The sequence below is a fragment of the Lutra lutra genome, chromosome 1 (genome assembly GCF_902655055.1).
Source record: "Lutra lutra chromosome 1, mLutLut1.2, whole genome shotgun sequence".
Classification (NCBI taxonomy): domain Eukaryota; kingdom Metazoa; phylum Chordata; class Mammalia; order Carnivora; family Mustelidae; genus Lutra; species Lutra lutra.
In genome coordinates this window covers 3090486-3109120 of record NC_062278.1, presented here as the reverse complement: position 1 = coordinate 3109120, position 18635 = coordinate 3090486, and the positions used below count along the sequence as shown (strand labels likewise).

Here is an 18635-nt window from a genome sequence, read left to right as displayed (position 1 = left end):
TGAATTGCTCTGACCCCATTTTTGTTGCAGTTTGGATATAGTTGAATGTGGTTGATAATCAACACGGGGGTATCGGTTAGAGCAATGGAGTCTGCGTTTTGACAGCATTCCCAAGATGACACACCCTTCGGCCATCCTCTACTGAAACAGGAATGCCGACGTGTTGGAGTCAGGGCTAGGTGCCCTCGATGCCTCTTGCTGGGGTAAACAGCCTTAAAGGGTCAAGGAGGAGCCTCCCCATCCCCTTCCCCAGGGAAGGGTTTCAAGGGACCCGTCCCGTAATCACAGGGGCCGCACAACTTCGCACTTAGTGCGTACCAGGCCCTCTGTGTCATAACGAACCCTCTGAACATTCCACAGGCAAGGGACCATTTTCCTCCTTTGGTAGGAGAATCAGAGCCTTGGAGCGGTTCAGAAATCTGCCCTGGGTTGAGCTGGTAAAAGGATAGGCTGGAGGTGAACTCACATCTCTGACTCTTCCCTGCTCACCCCTCTGCCCTGCCCGTGCCTGGAGCAGTGCACAACACCAGAGGCCAGCCAGGGGTGACCCAGGGGTTGTGAGACAGCTGGAATGGCACAGGCTCCAGACAAAGCAGGACCTGCCGATTCAGAAGGAGCCCTCGGAGAGCAGCCACTAACCCAGCTGTCTGTCCCCGTTGACAGCCCTCCTCTGCCCTGATGGCCTGAAGAATTAGTGCTCTGATTTGCACCACGTGGGCAGCTGAACTCATTCCCCCCACAAAATCTCACGAGCAATCCTAATATGAGAAGGTTATATAAAGAGTTAGTGACGTGTTTGTTCTAGAAGTTCAGATCGATAGTGCCCACTGAAGAATTAACAGAAACGGGGAGGGTCCTTGTGTGAGCACCGCAGCTGGAAGTAGGAGCTCAGAGTGGCCGCTACCGGCTCATGGGCTCAGCCACAGTTGGCTTCACTTCAGTTTTTGGCCCCCAGAACATTGCCTGGGGGCCGCCAGGACTTAGGATGGCCGTCGTGGGCAACCTCGCAGGTAACAGCCGAGCAGGCCTGACCCCAAAGATAATGTGTCCCCCGCCTCCAATCACTGATATTCAGGTCATTAGACCTAAGGGTTTGCTTTGTAATGATGTCCAAAGGCATTTCAGCCAGGCTACTTAAAGGAGATCTGAGTCCCAGGGGACCAGGACCCTGTCCCGACCCCCCGCACCCCAGCACAGGCCCCTTCACAAGTCCGTCCTGGCTTCCCCACCTGAGCCGCTCTTAGCCCACCTGCTGGCCCGGAGCCCTCGGGGCCCCTGCCCAGGCTCAGTGCAGCCTCCTGAGAGAGGGGCCCAGGCCCCCACACCCAGCCTGGTCACCAGAACCCTCAGTTCAGCAGGGTCTTGAAGATGGGTGGACTGAGGGGCATTCTCATCAGGTCTGGAGCTCGGAAATTCTTTGCCTAGAAATCCTGGGCCCATGGGGAGTGAGGCCTGGCAGCATGCGTCAGGCCCTCAGAGCACCTGTTGCGGAGGGACCCCCCTTCCCGCCCTCTCCCTGCTGTTTGCCACCTCCAGTTCCCCCCCAGGGTCACGGGGCCACATAGGGCCCCCCCAGTCCCCCAGGTTAGGACTGGTGCACCCGTGGCCAGCCCAGAGGCCTGGACCCCCTCCCCGCCCCGCTCCATCCCAGGAGGCACCGGGCCTCGTCTCTGCTCTGGATTCCTCCTCCGCCACACCCACACTGTCTCTGCGACCCCCCACTTCCCTGATGTTCTCCTGGTGCCTCCCCCTTCCTCCCCTGCCCTCCCGCCCCTTGCTGAGTGCTATTTAAATTCTGGGTTTTGTCCTCTGATTAATTTCCTCATCTGCTTGGCTAACGCCAAAGAATATTCTTTCCAAATACAAAATGGTAAATGTTTTCTCTCTCCTGAGAATTTTATGTAAATGCCGCACAGCGTGCGATCAGGAGGGAACAAACGTTCATCAGCTAGTTCTGTTATCAGTGACCGACCTCAGCCTCCAGATCCAGATAACTTTTCTCGTGCTTATGAAGGTCCTGCATATTCATTGTTGAATATTTTGAAAAACGCAGAGCACATGGAAAAAAAAAAAAAGAGTCCAGGCATCTCGGGACCTCTCCTGCGTTCTGGTGTGTGTGCGCGCGTGCGTGTGCGTGTGTATGCGTGTGTGTGCGAGCAGCTCTCTTCTACATGATTTTTTATCCTGATCATTTCACTCAGTGTCGCGTCGGCAAGTACTTTCCAACATAGCATTCGGGAGTCTTCAAAAACACGATTTTAATACCAGAATAATGTTCCATCGTGGAGACATCCTAAAATGTAATCATTCCGTCGTTGGGAGGATGTTTAGCCTAATTCCATTTCTGCGCGATCCGTCCTATGAGAGGACCCTCCGGGCCGCGCGTCTCTGCTTACGGAGCGGCGGCCGGGGTCAGGAAGGTGCCCAGGTGGAGCCTGCAACACCGTAAACGCTCTCATTCTCATGTCCGGCGTTACTATTTCCTCACAGGCAATTCCCGGAAATGGCATTCTGGGTCAGAGGGCACACCTTGCCCAACTGCCTTCCCCGGGGCCGTGTGGACACACAGTCCGGGCAGGGCACCCCCTCGCCACCCCCGGCCGGAGCTGTTCCACATAAATGCTGGGGGATCATTGTAGAGTCACGTGCCGTTCTAAGAAATAACGCAGAGACATCTAGGTACCCTTTACTCCGTGTCCCCCCGGGGTAGCTTCTTGTTAAATTACGGTTCAGTATCACAACCGGGATTCTGACTGCGAGACAAGCCACCACCATGCACGGATTTCCCCCGTTTTACCGTAGTTGTCTGAGTGTGTGTACCGAGTCTATACAATCCCATCCCATGGGCAGGTTCCTGCAGGCACAACCGTGGGGACAGGATGGACAGTTCCGCACCATTAAGACCCGCCCACCTGCTTCCTCCACCCACCCGGTCCCTAACTCCCGGCTCACGCTAATGTCCCCATCTCTACAATTATGTCATTTCGGGAGCGTCCCCTAAATGGAGTCATATAGTACGGGAACTTTGGAGATTGGCTTTTATTCGCTTGGCACAAACCCCTGGAGACCCATCCAGTTGTGTGGATTGATAATTTACTCCTTTTTATGGCTGAGCAGTGTTCTGCGTCGCAGACGCACCCCGCCGTGTGGTGTCTTCCCCCACGGAAGGGTATCCAGGGACGTCCGGACTTGGGCTGTCTTCCCCGTTTCCACGGTTCATCACTTTCCTTATTTCCTGCTGTTTCCTGGGAGGCCAGGATGGCCTTTTGCAGACGTCAGCACCCTTGTTTTGGTTGCGTAGAGGTTTCTGAAGTCCCTGTGACGTTGATAACTAAGAGGCGTCGTCAGGAAGGGCAAGAGCATATACAAGGAGGATGAAACGTTCCCGCCAAGTTTAAGAATGTCCAAGGGGCTGAGACCAGTCGCTCGTGCAAGGGTCAGGGAACGTCCCAGAAGCATCAGCTCCGATCAAGCAGAGGAAGGATGCGGAGAGGGGTCCCCGCACAGAGGACCTGAGTGCACTTGTTGCTCCGCCGGAAGGCGACTCAACAGAAGAAGACAGCACCGTCGTCCCTACCTCCCCTCCTCCCCGCGGTCCGCAGCAGTGTGTTGTCTACACATCTAGCTCTCCGTCTTCAGCCGAAGCCCCGTGAAATCACTCGGGGGACAGCACTGGAGAGGAATCGTAGCGAGGGACATGTTGCTGGAGATCTGTTACTGCGGGTGCCACACAGCTCTGTGAAAATGGTTGCTAAGGCAATTGAGTAAAAAATTCACAGGCGGCGTACACAGTAACAGCAAACAATGAACGTAAGCGCCTGTTTTCAAACAGCCAGCCCCCAAAGCACGACATGTCCGAGGCAGATCGTTTTTTCATGATTTGGAGACGTCCCACAGACGTTTTCTGTGATTGTGACAGCTGCTGAGGGCCCTCGTGGCTTGCCAGCATCTGAGGTTGTCCCCCTGGTGATAAAGATGGCAGCCAGCCTCGCAGAGGAGCTCCCCGGGGACGCTCAGGCCCTCGAGGGGGCACCTGCCCCGACCCCCACCCCGCCCCGCCCAGTCCCCTCCTGGGCGTATCCACACCCCGATGCCGTCTTCTGCGATAGTGCTGGCTTTTGTTGTTCCCGGCCTGCAAACCCAGCCCAAACCTAACCGCCCGGTGGTTCTCTCCTTGGTCAGGACGGGGACCGGCTGGTGACCTAGCACCTAGCATCTGAGCAGGAAGCCCGGTGGCTAGCGGCGGTTGACTTCGTGCCCATGCCCACGAGAATGTGATAAACCCATCAGTGCCGTTCCAGGCGGCAGCCAGGAGGCGCCTCCCACCCACCCCCTGGGCCGGGGTCTGCCCTCCCATGTAGGTGCCCAGAGTAAGGGCTTGGCGGGCACTCGAAGGCCTGGCACACTCGGCCCACTCTGTTCTGTGAGGCTCTCCTACTCCTGCCGAAGCGCCCAAGGCCCCGAAGACAGAGTCACTTTCTTGGCAGACGGGTCCAGCCACGGCTGGGCTATAAACGGGGAGGGAGCCGCAAGTCATCTGAGTTTGCGACGCCCAGATAACAGACGGCTGTGCGTCCTGCCCGACTGTCAACCAATCAGTCCTGCAGCCGCCCGTCATCCTCCCTTAAGGAGGGGAAGGGGAGAAACCACAGGAGGACAGAGAGTGGGTATAAAGACCGACTTTCCTTAAATGTTGCTTTGTCTGAGAATTCGCACATGGACTCCAGGCCAGAAATGCACATCGGTAAATGCGCGCTCCAGAAATCGGGGCTAGTGTCAGGCAGACACGGAGAACGGCAATCCCCCCACCCCAACCCCCGCCACCACCCAGGGCAGCCAGGGTCCCCTGAGCAGCCGCCACTTACAGGGCCCACCCGGGCTCCAGGCTTCATGGAGCAAGACGCGACCTCCATGTGGGAAACATGCTCTGGCAGCCACGGCCACCCATGGTCAGAGCCGGGGTGGACGTGGAAGCTGTGGCTGGGCCTGCCCTGACCCCGTCCGGTGCCAAGCAGTGATAGGAGTGCGGGGGCGGGGGGCACACACCAGCCCCTCTCTCCCCCGGCTGGAGCGGGAGCTGCATGAACCCTGTGTGCGTCGCAGCCCAGGCTTGGTCACCGGAGGTATGTGACCGGGCCAGTCCCTCCTTACTGTCCGGCTTAATACCACACCTTTCAGATTCGCAGAGTGGGGGTGTGGTGAGCCAGGAGTGGTCCCAGGTAGGAGGTCACAGCCTGAAGCTGGCGGGGGACACCAGGGAGCCCTGGCCACTTGCCCCCGGCCGAGTGTGAGGAAGCCAGGATGCCCAGGCCATCTCCGTGGGTGGAAGAACCTTCTGGAAAAGGTGGAGCTCGGGGAGGGGTGCGCCCCAGTCTGCGGGTGAACGCCATCCCGCTGCCAGCCTGGGGCCCCCACCGGACCCCCACGTTCCTGCTGGCCTGGCACACACCGGCGTCCTGTCTGTGCTCCAGATCGTGCCGGCGACTCGGCCCTCACTCGGGTCCCCTCTCCACTGGCGACGACGCCCTTCCACGCCCTCCCTGAGCACGGCCGCTGGCCAGGCAGCTCCGTTTCTCCGCGGAAAGTCCTGCTGGAAAGTCCCGCTGGAAAGCTCTTCCACGGAACTCGGGAGGCCTCTGCCCTGGGCCTGGCTTTGCAGGGAGCTCTGGTCGGGTCCGGCCAATGAGGCCCCAGGACTCCCTGGGACTCCTGGCAGTGGGCTGTCGGGAGGCCGAGGGAGTCAGTCTGTGCGTCAGGAGGTAGTGGCCGTGGCCAGCCCCGACCCGGGTGTCTGTCTCGTGGGCGGGAGCTCTGCCTTCACGACCGTTTCGGGCACAACGGATGGAAGGTGTCACGGTCTGTATGGATGGACTCGGTTCAGAGACATCCGGGTGGCATTCCGGGCCCGTGGCTGCAGACCTGAGGGTGGGCGGGAGAGAACGTGGGATGACGTGGCCATGGAAACCGGTTCCCCCCACCCCGCCCCTCATGCCCTGGGGCTCGTGTCTTGCAGGTGGTTTTCAGCAAGTACTGTAACTCCAGTGACATCATGGACCTGTTCTGCATCGCCACCGGCCTGCCCCGGTGAGTGGCCCAGCTCGCCCCGCCCTCAGAACGCCCCGCCCCTAGATCGCCCCGCCCCCCAGAACGCCCCGCCCCTGGCCCGCCCCCAGAATGCCCCGCCCCCGCCAGCAGGGCACTGGCTCCCGGAGAGGACCCTGTCTGGGAGGGAGGGCGAGCCGCCAGGTCCGAGGGGTGACGGGTTGGCCAGGGCCCGGTGGCTCACCTCGCACTTGGGGGCCCTTTCCAGTCAGTGAGTGAGACCCCGCAGGAGTATGCGGCGGCCTGTCCCCGGCCTGTCCCCCGCCTGTCCCCCGGCGACGCCTGCAGGAAACCGCTGGGCAGAATTAGACAGAAATCACTATCTTAAGAGGTTCTTTTCCCCTTTTTATTTATTTATTTGAAGAAGGACCCAGGAGGGGGGTTGTGTTTTGGCTTAAGGCTCCCAGCCCCAAACGATCCCGCAGGCGCGATTTTCTATCTGGGGGAGGCAGCTGGGAGGGGGTGCCGCAGAGCACTGTTCGGGAAAGACAGATTTTCAGAAAGTAGTTGAAAAGGCAGTAATCCCCTTGTAGAACTGTCAGAATTCCCGGGTTATTCCCGCGGTGAACGGTCTGTTCGAGTGCAGTTTCTGTCCTAACGTTCTGATTGTGAAGGGTGGTCGGGTCACCTTCTGTGTGGCCCCTGAGCCCGGAGCGGTGGCCTGGGTGGAGGAAGAGATCACAGGCAGGGGAGGACAGGCCGAGGCATCGCCCGGACCTTACAGAAAACTGCAGATTACAGTGGCAGAAACAGCCCGTGGCCTGGGCGTCTTGGAGCATCACGCTGGGAAACAGACTCGTTCAGTTCTCTCAAACAACCGGAGATTTGAGTGTCCCCCACTCCCCCCACCCTTGAAGGCCACCGGAGACCAGAGAGGGTTAAATCACGTGTCCAAGGCCACACACACACACACACCTGCTCAGCAGAGGCCCAGGGGACGAGGGGTGGGGGTGTGTGTGTGGAGACTCGGTTTCCCCGCTAGAAACTGCTTCCTAGGAGAGGTCCCTGCCCCCGTGGCTCCCAGGGGCAGCGAAGCTGAGAACAGAGGTCTCCCTGCTGACCCGCAGCCACACTCGGGTCTCATCCCCGCTCCGTAACTTAGACAGCCTCCCCTTCCCACTTTAAAGTCCTCAAAAACGGACAGAGCCCTTGGGATTACACACAGGCTCTGTCCTGCCTTGGGGTCGGGCCATTTGTCCCTTAGGACTCGGGGACACTGACACGGTGTGTCTTCCAGGAACACGACCATCTCCCTGCTGACCGCGGACGACGCCATGGTGTCCATCGACCCCACCATGCCAGCCAATTCCGAACGGTAAGCAGTGGCCTCCGCCGCTCAGCGCCCTCGTGGCCCCCCTGAGACGTCTCTGCACACGGGGGACCTGCCCCACTGTTGTCCTCTTAATTCACTGCTGTAGGAAAAGCCAAACTGAAACCAAAGACGGGGCAGGGGTGGGAGGGTCCTTTGCGGACCGGTCCCTTTCCAAGATAATCATGGGCGCAGGTGGGCTCAGGGCCCTTGGGAGGGCTCACTCTTAACAAGGGTCCTCAGAGGAGGCACGGACAGGAAACTGAGAGCCCGAAGGCCAGTGAGGAGCAGAGGAGTCAGGCCCCGGACTGTACGCCAACGGCCCTGTCCTGCTCTGGAAGGTTCCCGGACCATGCCCCTGGGGGTGTTGTGTTTGCCACAGGGCCGGGTCCTGGTGCAGACCTGGGGCTGCCCGCTGGACGCCTCCATCCGGGACAGTGGGGACTCCGGGGGCCCGAGGAGCTAGACCCGGAGAGGCCTGGCAGGGGAAAGGGGGTTAGTGAAGGTATGAGAAGGCAGCAGCGCCCGCCGTGTGGCCAAGGAAGGACAAGGCGTCCAAGCAGAGCCCCTCCCCTCCCTGGACGCCCCTTGGACAGGCCTGCCGGGTCCCGGGGGGTCCCCACTTCACGTCTGCAGCTGCACAAGGCCAGGGAGCAGGGCCCATGGGGGGGCACCCCCTTCAAGATCCCCTGTCTGTCGCTCCCGCTCGTCACTCAGTATCTGCTCTGAGGGACGTTTGTTAATCTGGCCGTTGGGGCGTCCCAGGTGGCCCAGCCCTTCCGGCCGTTCAAAGCTGGAAGGAGAAAGCATGTCCCGGGCAGACCCCTCTCCTGCCCCAGCGGCTCGAGGGCCCATGTAAGATGTGGGGTCCCTGCGATGGGGTGGTCTAAGACCCTCACTGTAGGTCCCCCGAAGGTCCCCCCACCCAAGGTCTGTGCACCTGCTCTCCGTCCTGCTGGCCTGTCAGCCAACCCCCAGCCGGGCTGGGTGCAGGACCCACCCAGGTCCTGACAGGGGCAAGGGACGGCCCCAGTGCAGACACTCACTGCCTGAAATGCCAGGGGGGGCCGAGGTCGAGATACACTCTCGCGTTCTCTTCACAGAGTTACTGGTTATCCGCTCAGAGGTCACCAACCCCGACCCAGCTCCGCAGGAGGCTGCCCTCCTCCCTCCCTCTCTCTGCCCCCAGGTTCTGACACTTTCTATCTCCCTGGGCCTGGGCCCCAGAATTGGCTTTTCTCTGGGTGCCCAGGTGGTCGTGGTAATGCTGGGTGGGACCCCTCTGCCCTCGGCTGATGGGACCTCCTCTCCCTCCACTGGCTTCCCCAACACCTCTCTCTGCTTCCCGCCCTCTACCCTGGGGAGGTAGGTGCACTCAGGGGCCTCCTGCTCGACCCCCCGCAAGGCCCTGTCTGCTCTGGTTCTCTCTGGTCCCTCTGCCTGGGAGTCCCACCATCCCAATGTGACCAGTCCCATCAACCCAGTGACTTTCAGCCCTGCCGAGGATTGAAACACCAGAGATCTCCACAAAGCCCCAGTGCCCAGACCCCTGCTAGGACCCATCCAATGCGGAGTTTTGAGGGACTGCTTAGAGCTCACCGGGTGATTCCATGTGCAGCCCCGGGCGAGCGCCGCTGGTGGAGAGTGTGGAAAACGTAAGAAAGTGCTCAAACTCACACGCATTGGAAACGAGGCGTGACCTGAGCTGCCAGAACCCAGACACATTACGACACCGTCCCTAGGGCAATGAACCCCTAGTTCCACGTAAGCGACTTCCAGAAGATCTCCTGAAGCAGGGCCCTGTCCTGAGCGAGAGCGGGGCAGGCCCAGGGTGGGTGTGAACTCACTTCTCAACACTGCGCCGGGAGGACCCCCACGGCGCTGTCTGCCCTTCACCCAGGATAGCTGGGCCCTCCAGCTTTTATATTCGTGTTTTCAGCCGTCAGAGTTTTCCACGTGGCCCGGGACTGCTGAGCCATAGGAGGCCCCGTCCGTCGTGGTGTGCTTTTGGGTGCGCCAGAGTCCCTCCGGGTTTCCTGTGCTTGTTCTCTGCTGGTCCGTAGTAGGCCCGGCCCCCTCCAAGACCCTCCCAGACCCTCGGGTCAACGCTTGCACACGCGTCTCCCTCTTCAGCCACTGACGGACACTCCATGGCACAGCGAACAGATCCTCCGTGCTCTGCTGACTGGGGCCCGAGGATTTCGAGAGTTTAGCCATTCGGACAGTGCGGTGACACCCGTCCCCTCAGTGTGAACTTGAACGTGCACTGTCGGGTCCCCGAGGACAGGCGCGTTTCGTCCTGTCCACTGTTCTGTCACCCGTCCCTGACCCAGATGTCACTGCTCGTGACAAACTGAGCGACCGACCAGACAAACGGCTGATGTGGACAAGTGACCTGTGACAGTGTTCCAACGGGCCCGTTTCATCCGATACCCTTGTCCCTAAAGGAACTCATGGGCTGAGTCAGAGGACTGCGTATTTTCCTGTTAACAGTCCCGGCAGGACACCTATCCCAGGACCGTGGCCGTGCGTGCTCCCGCCGGCGATGCCATGGCACCTGTCTCCCTGGGCCCCTCCGGCCTGCCGGTTAGCAGGCTTGAAATTTCGCTTAACCACTGGGTAAAAAACAGCATCTCTCTTGAGGAAGCTTTCTTAAAAACTGTTATCAGCAATTGCGTTTCCCTGAACCTCTTTCCCGTGGTTTCCCTCCCCCTCAGCCATAGGTCCTTGTGTGTCAAGGGCAAACATTCTCCCATCCCTTCTGGGCCTCGGGACGACCGGGGTGGCATCACCAAGGGCACGGTCAGCCGAGGGACCGACCCCGTCTTCCCTCGTGCACCTGGGAGATGGGGTTGCCATAGGCTCGAGCTGGGCGAGGACGGAGAGCCTCCCCACATCCGTCAGGCGTCGGGGGGGACTCGGGCAGCCCTGGGGTCTCTGCCATTCGCAGTGGCCTTCCGCACCCGAGTAGCGACGGGACCGGTCACCGACTGTGTTCAGCTCAGCAAACACGAACATCACAGAGGGAGTTCATCATTTAAATGCTGTATTTAAAGTATTTGGAATTCTTCCGAACGAGGAAGCTCAGAACAGCCAAAGAAACTAATTTCAGGAAGAAAAAAAAAAAACCCTAATCCACTGAATTCTAATTTATCCCGAGCAGCTTATCTCCCACGGCAGACGTGCCGAGAACTCCTTGAACGGCATCTCACGGCCCAACTGTCCCCTCTCTTGCAGCAACCCCTACAAAGTGAGACCCGTGGTCGTCAAGCAGCTGTCTGGTAAGGCCCTGCTATCATTTTTAAAATTAAAAGAAAAAAAGAAGGCTCCAGACTGCCCCTGTGGTTGAATGTGTATTAGGTAAGCATCTGATCCAAAACCCTGTCTTAGACACCCACCCCCGGCAGTCCCTCAGGAGCCTCCCTCCCCTGCTGTCCCTACAGACTTAGCAGACGCTAGGTGACGCGCCCTCCCACGTCCTCCTGGACGCAGGGCCTGTCCTGCTCACTCAGACTGTGACCTGCAAAGGTGGGCCCTTTGCAGCCCCCCAGCCCCCGGGATGCTTTGTGTAGCCAGCGGTGCTGTTTTGCTAAAACCCAATTCCTTTCGGATCTTTTATTTCCCTTATTTATGTATGATTCATGCGTCATAAACTATTCCCACTTACGTGTAGGCTCTGATCAGCTTTGAAAAATGCATCCCGCTCGTCACCGTGAACCAGAATCAAGACACAGAGTATTTCTATTACCTGACAGGGCTCTCCTGTGCCCCTTCCCACAGAACCCCCGACTCCGCTCCCTGTCAGCGGCTGACCCGCTCTCTGACCCCGTAGAACCGTCTCTCCCAGAGTGTTGTATAAAACACATCACACAGGGTGTGCACTCCTTTCTGACTCAGCCTGTCGTCTTTGACGCCGGACTGCGATGGGCGTCCCAGTGGCTCATTCCTTCTTATTGCTGGGAAGGCTTCGTGGTGTGGCCGGACCCAGCGTGACGACCCAGCCTCCTGTTAGAGGACACCCGGGTCACCTCCAGACCGGGGACTTTATGAGCAAGGCGGTTATAAGCATTCAAGGCCGTGCCTCTCTGGGGACACATACTCTGATTTCTCTCAGAATGAACGGGATGGTGCCTGTTTCACTTAAAAGAAAAAAAAAATCCAGTCCATTTTTTCCAAAGTGGCGGCAACATTTTGCCTTCCCACTCACGGCGTGTGTGCACTCCTCGTCTGCTCTTGGAACTGTCTGCCCTTTTTATGTGACCCAGTCCGACGGGTGTGTGGTGACACCGCACTGGGTTTGCATCTGTGTTTCCCGGGTGACTCACGGTGGAGAAAGCATTTACTAACCGGTCATAAATCTTCCTACGTGATCTGTCACAGTCGTCCAGACTCAATTCCCGTAGTGAGCACTCCCGGTCGTTCCGACACACCCCGTTACTCAGACGTGTCCAGGGAATCGTTTCTCCCGTCTGACTCACTTGCGTTTTCCTGTTAGAGCCTTTCAGGGAGGAGAAATATCAGATTCTGCTCAGGCCTGGTTGATCCGTTTTGTTCTTTTATGGTTTTGCTTTGGGTGCCCGGTCTCTGAAATCGCAGTTCATCCCCTGCCCGTGGGATCGTCGGCCGTGCATTCTCCTAAAAGTTTTGTTTTTTTTTTTTTTTTAGCTTTTACATTTCGGTCTGTGATCCGTTTCAAGTTGACCTTGGTGTATGGCCTAACCCAAACGCTGAGGCTTTCCTTTCTAAACTGTGAGGTTAATTTAATTTTGATTTTTATAAGATTGATTTTTTGTAAGATTCTTTTTTGAAGATGTTACTTATTTATTTGACAGAGAGAGCAAGGGAGCACAAGCAGGGGGTGCAGCAGAGGGAGAGGGGGAAGCGGGCTCCCCGCTGAGCAGGGAGCCTGATGCGGGGCTCGAACCCATGACCTGAGCCAAAGGCAAACACTTAACCAACTGAGCCACCCAAGCGCCCCAGATTTTTCAGAAGATTCTGGAGAACAGAATTCTGAAGCCACCGGTCAGGTGCTGGGCAGGGTGTGACAAGACACTGAGTCGACTGGGCCTTTTCTCGTCTTGAAAGTGACAGTGTTGACATGTGGGCACTGGTCACTGTGAATGTCCTTCAGTGCCCGAGCAGCTGTTTCGATAGCAGGTATTAGAATAAAGTAGGAGTTCTAACTTTTTCTAGAATGAAAATTCCTCTTTAACATAAAAGGCACTCGAGCCCTTGATGTGGTAAAAAAAAAACATGATTTTTATTTTTACATCGTTATTAAGTAGACCCCGTACTTGATTCGGATCTCCCCAGTTTCTCTCCTGAGGTCCCTTTCCCGCTCCGGCATCCCAGCCGCAGTGCAGCCCACCGCGCACTCATCGCTGGGTCTTCCGGGTCGGCCCTGGTCTCGCAGGGGCTCCCACCCCCCTTGTTTGGTCCCAGAGCATCTGTAGAATGTCCCCCAGGCCAGGTTTGTCAGATGTGTTCCTCATGCTTGGCCCAGGGGTGTGGATTTGACGAAAGAATGAGGGGGTCCAGGACATCCCCTTGACTCCCTGGCCTCTCCACGGGGAGGTTACTGCTCTTCCCCTCCCTTCTTCTGTTCTTTGGAGGACAGTGCTCCGTCTAGCCCACCTTCCGGTGGGGGAGAAAAGGACGGATGGTCATTCTCTCCGTGAGGACATCCACTTGCTCCAGAACGTTTGTCGGAAAGACAGTCCTTTCCCCCCGCGAATTGTCGTGACATCCTCGTCCAAACTCAGTTGTCCCCGTACGGGTGAGTCTTCTCTGGACTTGCGTCCTGTCCCGTCAGCCGAGTTCATGTCTGGGCTTCGGCCCCTGACACGCCGTCTTATCACTGTGCATTCACAGTAAGTCCTGAAACCAGCAAATGCATGTCGTCCGCTTGCTTTCTTCTTTTTCGAAAATGTTTTACTTATTCCAAGTTCCTTTTATTTTTTTTCAAGTTCCTTTTATTTTCAAATAAATTTTAGACTCCGTCTGTCAGTTGCCACCAAAAAAAAAAGTCTGCTGAGACTTTGAAGTTGTAATGAATACATAGAACACTTTGAAAAGAATTACAAGAGGGGCGCCTGGGTGGCTCAGTGGGTTAAGCCTCTGCCTTCGGCTCAGGTCATGATCTCAGGGTCTTGGGATCAAGCCCTGCATCGGGATCTCTGCTCGGCAGGGAGCCTGCTCCCCCCCCCCGCACCCTCCCCCGCCCCCCGCCTGCATCTCTGCCTGCTTGTGATCTCTCTTTGTCAAATAAATAAATAAAATCTTAAAAAAAAAAAAAAAGAAAAGAAAAGAATTACGGTGATGATGTATAATGTTGAGTCTTCAGAATGTGGCTTCTCTCGATTTATCTAGGTTTCTCTTAATATCTTGAAATATAGTCGTCAGGGCAAAGTTCTTGAAGAGATGTTGATAAATTTATCACTAAGGATTTAATCTTTGTAATACTGTTGTCAATGGATTTTTAGGTCAAGTCCCGGCAGCTCTTAGCTTCTAAAAATATAATGTGCTATGGTGAGTGCTGTGGAGTGTGTAAGCCTGGTGATTCACAGACCTGTACCCCTGGGGCAAATAATACATGATGTGTTAATAATAATAATTTTTAAAAATCAAAAGCATATATATAACAGGCTTTGTGTATTGGCTTCACTAAATTCGCTTAGCAGATCAAGTGCCCTTTTGCAGATTTCCTGTGACTTTCTACGTCTGCAAGCAGAGAATTGCTTCTTCCTTTTAGATCTGGATGTCTTTCGGTTCTTTTCTTTTTCTTGACTTGTTGCCCTGGCTAGGGTGTCTAGCTACAAGAGAAGTGTAAGGTGTGAGAATGCAGGTTCTTAACTCCGTCCTCATCTTAGAGAGAATGTGAGTTTTTCACTATCAGTTACGATGTTGGCTGTCGGTTTTTTAATAGATTCCCTTTACCAGGTTGAGGGCTTTGTTTTTCTTGATTCCTCATCGGTTGAGAGTTCTAATCATAAATTCGTGTTGGGTTTTGTCAGGTACTTTTTCTGCCTCTCTGGAGATGATCGTGCCTTTTACTCCTCTGTTCTGTTAGTGGTGGGTCTGTTACTTGATTTTAAAACATTAACCTTGAACTCCTAGTATAAACTCCATCTGGCCATGGCATAGTATCTTTTTTGTTTTGAATTCAGTTCGCAAATGTTTTGCGGAAGATTTTTGTATCTGTATCAACAAGAGATCCAGTCTTATATTCTCACAGTATGTTACTCTGGTTTGGGCTTTACAGTGATGGCGGCCTCAGGGGCTGAGAGGGGACATGCTCTGCCCTCCTGCCTTCTGGAAGAGTTCATGTAGGGGTGGAACGTGTTTCATAGAATTCATTAGTGAGTCCGCCACGCTTGGACTTTCTTTGTGGGAAGGTTTTAAACTATGAACTCAGTGTCCTTAAGAGGGAGGTATGTCTGGGTTTTCTGTGTACTTGGGATTGACTTTGGAAAGCGGTGCCCGTTCTAGTGGAGCTTGGGGAAGTCCTTGCCATCCCTTCTATGTCTGTGGGATTGGAGTGAGACCCGCTCTTTCTTTTGGGATCCTGGACATTTATACCTTCTCTCTTTTTAACCAGTGAATCAGTCTGATGTATACATTTTATTGACTTCTTTTTCTAAGAGCCCGCTCCCAGCTTCATTGGTTTTCTCTGTTGTGGGTCTGATTCCTATTTCAGTGATTTCTCCTCTTACCCTTTTACTTACTTCCTTCTACCCACCCCACACCTAGTTTGCTCCTCTTTTTCTGGCTTCCAAAGGTGGAAGCTTCAGTCCTTAATTTTAGATCTTTCTCTTTTTTACATAGTAATTTGAAGCTAAAGATACCCTCTCAGTTCAGTTTAGCTGCATCTCATGGGCTTTGATGTGCTGTGTTTTCATTCTTATGCAGCTCAAAGTGTTTTCTGATTTGCCTTGTGCTTCCGGCTTGGATCCCCTTATCATTTAGAAGAGTGTCGTTTAGTTTTCAAACGGTTGTGTATTTTCCAGTTATCGTTCTGATACTGATTTCTAAGTTAACTCCATTGTGTCAAAAGTGGAGCCTGTATGACTCCGATCTTTCCTAATTTATTGAGAGGCATGAGGTATCCTGGTGACGGCTCCGGAGACACCTGGAAAGGGTGTGTATCCTGCTGTTATTAGGTGAACTATTCCATCAGGATCCCTTAGGTCAAGGTGGCTGATAAGTAGCACAAGTTTCCCATATCTCTGTTTTTCTGTCTACTTGTTCTGTCAATTACTGAAAGACGGGTACAGAAATATCCAAGTCTCTTGCAATGTGGTCATTGCTTTCCTCGGTCTGTCAAGCTGTGCTTTATGCATTTCCAATTCCTGTTATTGGGTGCGTACTTATTTAAAACTGTTGTGTCGTCCTGATGGGCCAATCCCTTTATCCTTAGGAAAATGTGGCCTTTATCCTTGGTTCTATTCTTTGTTTGAATATCTTCCTTATCTCCTATTAATATCTCCTGGGGCTCTCTTAGGCTTAGTACTCATGATATCCTCTTTTCATCCTTTTACTTTGAATATCTCTGTGTCTCTGTATTCGAAGCAGGTTTCTGATTGACACCATGTATCAATTTTGGCAATTTCAACCTTTTAGTTGGAATTATTAAGTCATTTACAGTAATCATAATCACAGATACAGTTGGGTTAAATCTACTACTCATTTTGTTCATTTCATTCATTTTTTTTTTTTACTTTTTTCTCTCTTTTCCTATATCTTTTAGATCCCGAGCATTTTTTTCTCCACTCTGTCTCTGAGCTGTCCTTCACTTTATTTCTTCTTGGCTGCTCTGGGTTTCACAGACTGTATCATTAACATATCACAAATTCTACTATGCTGCCTTGATGACACGGAGTCCTGGACCAGAGTCCTGGCATTTCTCCCTACCAGTGCTCTGTGTCATACATTTTATTTCTATGCTGCATATGTTTTAAGCCCCATAATCCACTGTTAATCATTTTTTGCTTTCCACAGTCCATTATATTTCTTCTGCATTTCTTTGTACAGACCCATATGTTCATTTTTTGCATGTTGTTGATCATCTGGATTTCATTTTCCCCACTAAAGAATGTAGCTCTATCCTGGCAGGCGCTTGAGTTATTTACAAATCAGTGTGATGTCTTTGAGACCCGTTTTTAGGCTTTGCTAGGACAGTTGTAGAGGACCCTTACTCCAGGGATGCTTCAGTCCTATTGCTAACGTGCGATGCCTCTGGGATCTCCCTTGAATTCCTGGAGATGACTTTGGGGGACATCGGGACCCAGGAAGCCTCCAGGGTCACCAAAAAGAAACAGCACCTCCCACAAGGGAACCAGCTGAGGGTGTCATGGCTGCCGGAGAAGGGAGCCCACTTTGGAACGTACTGGAGCAGGGTGCCTGTCGGCACCAGTGTTGAGCTGATGTGTCTGGAGGAGGCTGATCTCCTTCTCCATGGTGGGTGTGTCATGGGACTGGTGACGGTGATGATGATGGCAGTGTTTGCCGCCAGGGCTTGGTAAACCCCTCCCCACCCCCCGAGAGGAAGAGAGCTGGCAGGAGGGACCCAGGACGGAGCCCTGAGACCTAGTACTCAGGCACAGGAGTCCATGGGAAGCCGGACACTGGCTTCTTGTCACCATCCAGAATAGAGCGGCCAGAAGAATGAAGCCTTTGAGGAACAGAGAAGCCAAAGCTGAGCGTGGGGCAGACCGGACGGGAATGAGCTTCGGGGAGGAAGACTGGGGGACGGGGCAGCCGTGCACGGACATTTACATGATGGTCACTGGAGGAAGAATAAAGAGGGACTTCTGCGTAACTTTGGGGCCCAACGTGGACCAGCGGAGGTGGGTTTGTGCCCCTTAAGGGAAAGAACTGAGCAAAAGCTGGAGCCGGTGTGAGTGCCCCTGGCTGTCTGGGGAACCCGGGAGCCAGGTTCTCTGCGGCTGTAAGAAGTGGATTTCCTCGAAAGGTGTACCTTCGCCAGCACCGCGAACACCGCCGCCTGGGACAGGTCCACCCTCACTCTGTGCGCACTGACGGTCAGGCTAACCCCCTGCCCTTGCCCTGGATCAGGTGCATGAGGACCCCTTCTCTTCCAAGGCACTGGCATTCCAGGTTTTTCCTTTGGGGACAGACCCCCCCCAGCCTGAGTCTTCCTGAGACAAGCAAGGAAACGGAGCTCTGTCTTTCCTTCTGGAACTTTTTCTATGAATGTTAACTCCCGCTCTCTGCAGGGAAACACCCCTCCATCACCCGTGCATCAGCGCCCAGCCCAGCTGCTTCCAGAGCCCGGAGTGTGGCACAAAGTAGCCTCTGTGTCAGTGATTCCACAGGCCACACTCACAATGGCAAGGAAAAGCAGCTCGGGAGAGGATGTGGGAGCCTGGGGTCCAGGCTTCCATGCAGCTGCTGAGGCCCCCAGCCCTGGGGTCCCTGTCCTTCTTGCTGACCCCACGTTTCAGTCAGTGCCCGTACCTCGTCCTTGCAGAGCCGTTCAATGCAGAAATGCCCAGTCTTGCTGGCCTGTGACTTCGGTGTTCGGAAACAGGGAAGCGAGGAGTATTGTAGAAAACATGACTTTCTGTAGAAAAGAAGGGTCGAGGTCCTGGCCCAGGCCTCACCCCCGCTGCAAGTGCAGGGATGTGCTGGAGATCGAGGACGCCCGCGGCGGAGAAGGATCGTGGAACAGGAAGTGTGACGTCCCCCGTACACGAGGAGCTTCTGTATCTACCAAACACCTTGTCAGAAAGACACGCTCTTCGCCTCGGCATGGGAGACAACCACGTGGACAGACTGGTTCCCTCTTTCACAGGTTAAATAAATAGGAACCGCTAAGACCATGGGATGGAACTTAACACATCTTCTCGGCAGAGGGGAGCTGAGTCATTTGAACAGCCTTGAGCTGCCCATCGCTTTTGCTGGATCTGAGCAGCTCAAGCTGAAACGGGCCTTTTCCAGATTATCAGATGTGTTATCTCAGTGTCCAGCCACTTCCCGTGTGTGTGCCCGCGGGGGACCCTCTGCCTGCAGGAGCCAATGGAGGGATCATGGGAGGAACGTCGTCACCCCCGATCCACCACCGTGATCAGAGCTGGGGGGGAAGCAGAGGCCTTGGAGCCCAGGCTGGGCCTCACCTGGGCTGCGCCTCCCTGCGTGGGGGGCAGGGGTGGTGCAAGGATCCGTGTGGGGCAGGTCTGCGTCAGGGATCATTTCTCTATTGACA

At 55.0% G+C, this 18635-nt stretch overlaps 1 protein-coding gene across 3 annotated transcripts in view; it reads left to right on the top strand.

The window, feature by feature from the left end:
• PDE9A (phosphodiesterase 9A) overlaps nucleotides 1–18635 on the top strand; it is an 82966-nt gene that overhangs the window by 17188 nt on the left and 47143 nt on the right. For 2 of the 3 annotated variants that reach the window (XM_047719393.1, XM_047719383.1), the window contains exons 2-4: nucleotides 6014–6084; nucleotides 7340–7417; nucleotides 10649–10692. In XM_047719393.1, the coding sequence (XP_047575349.1) occupies nucleotides 6014–6084; nucleotides 7340–7417; nucleotides 10649–10692 (193 nt within the window). Of the gene's footprint in view, nucleotides 1–6013; nucleotides 6085–7339; nucleotides 7418–10648; nucleotides 10693–12970; nucleotides 13188–18635 lie in introns of those variants that run through there. The other variant, XM_047719420.1, reaches the window with a different exon arrangement.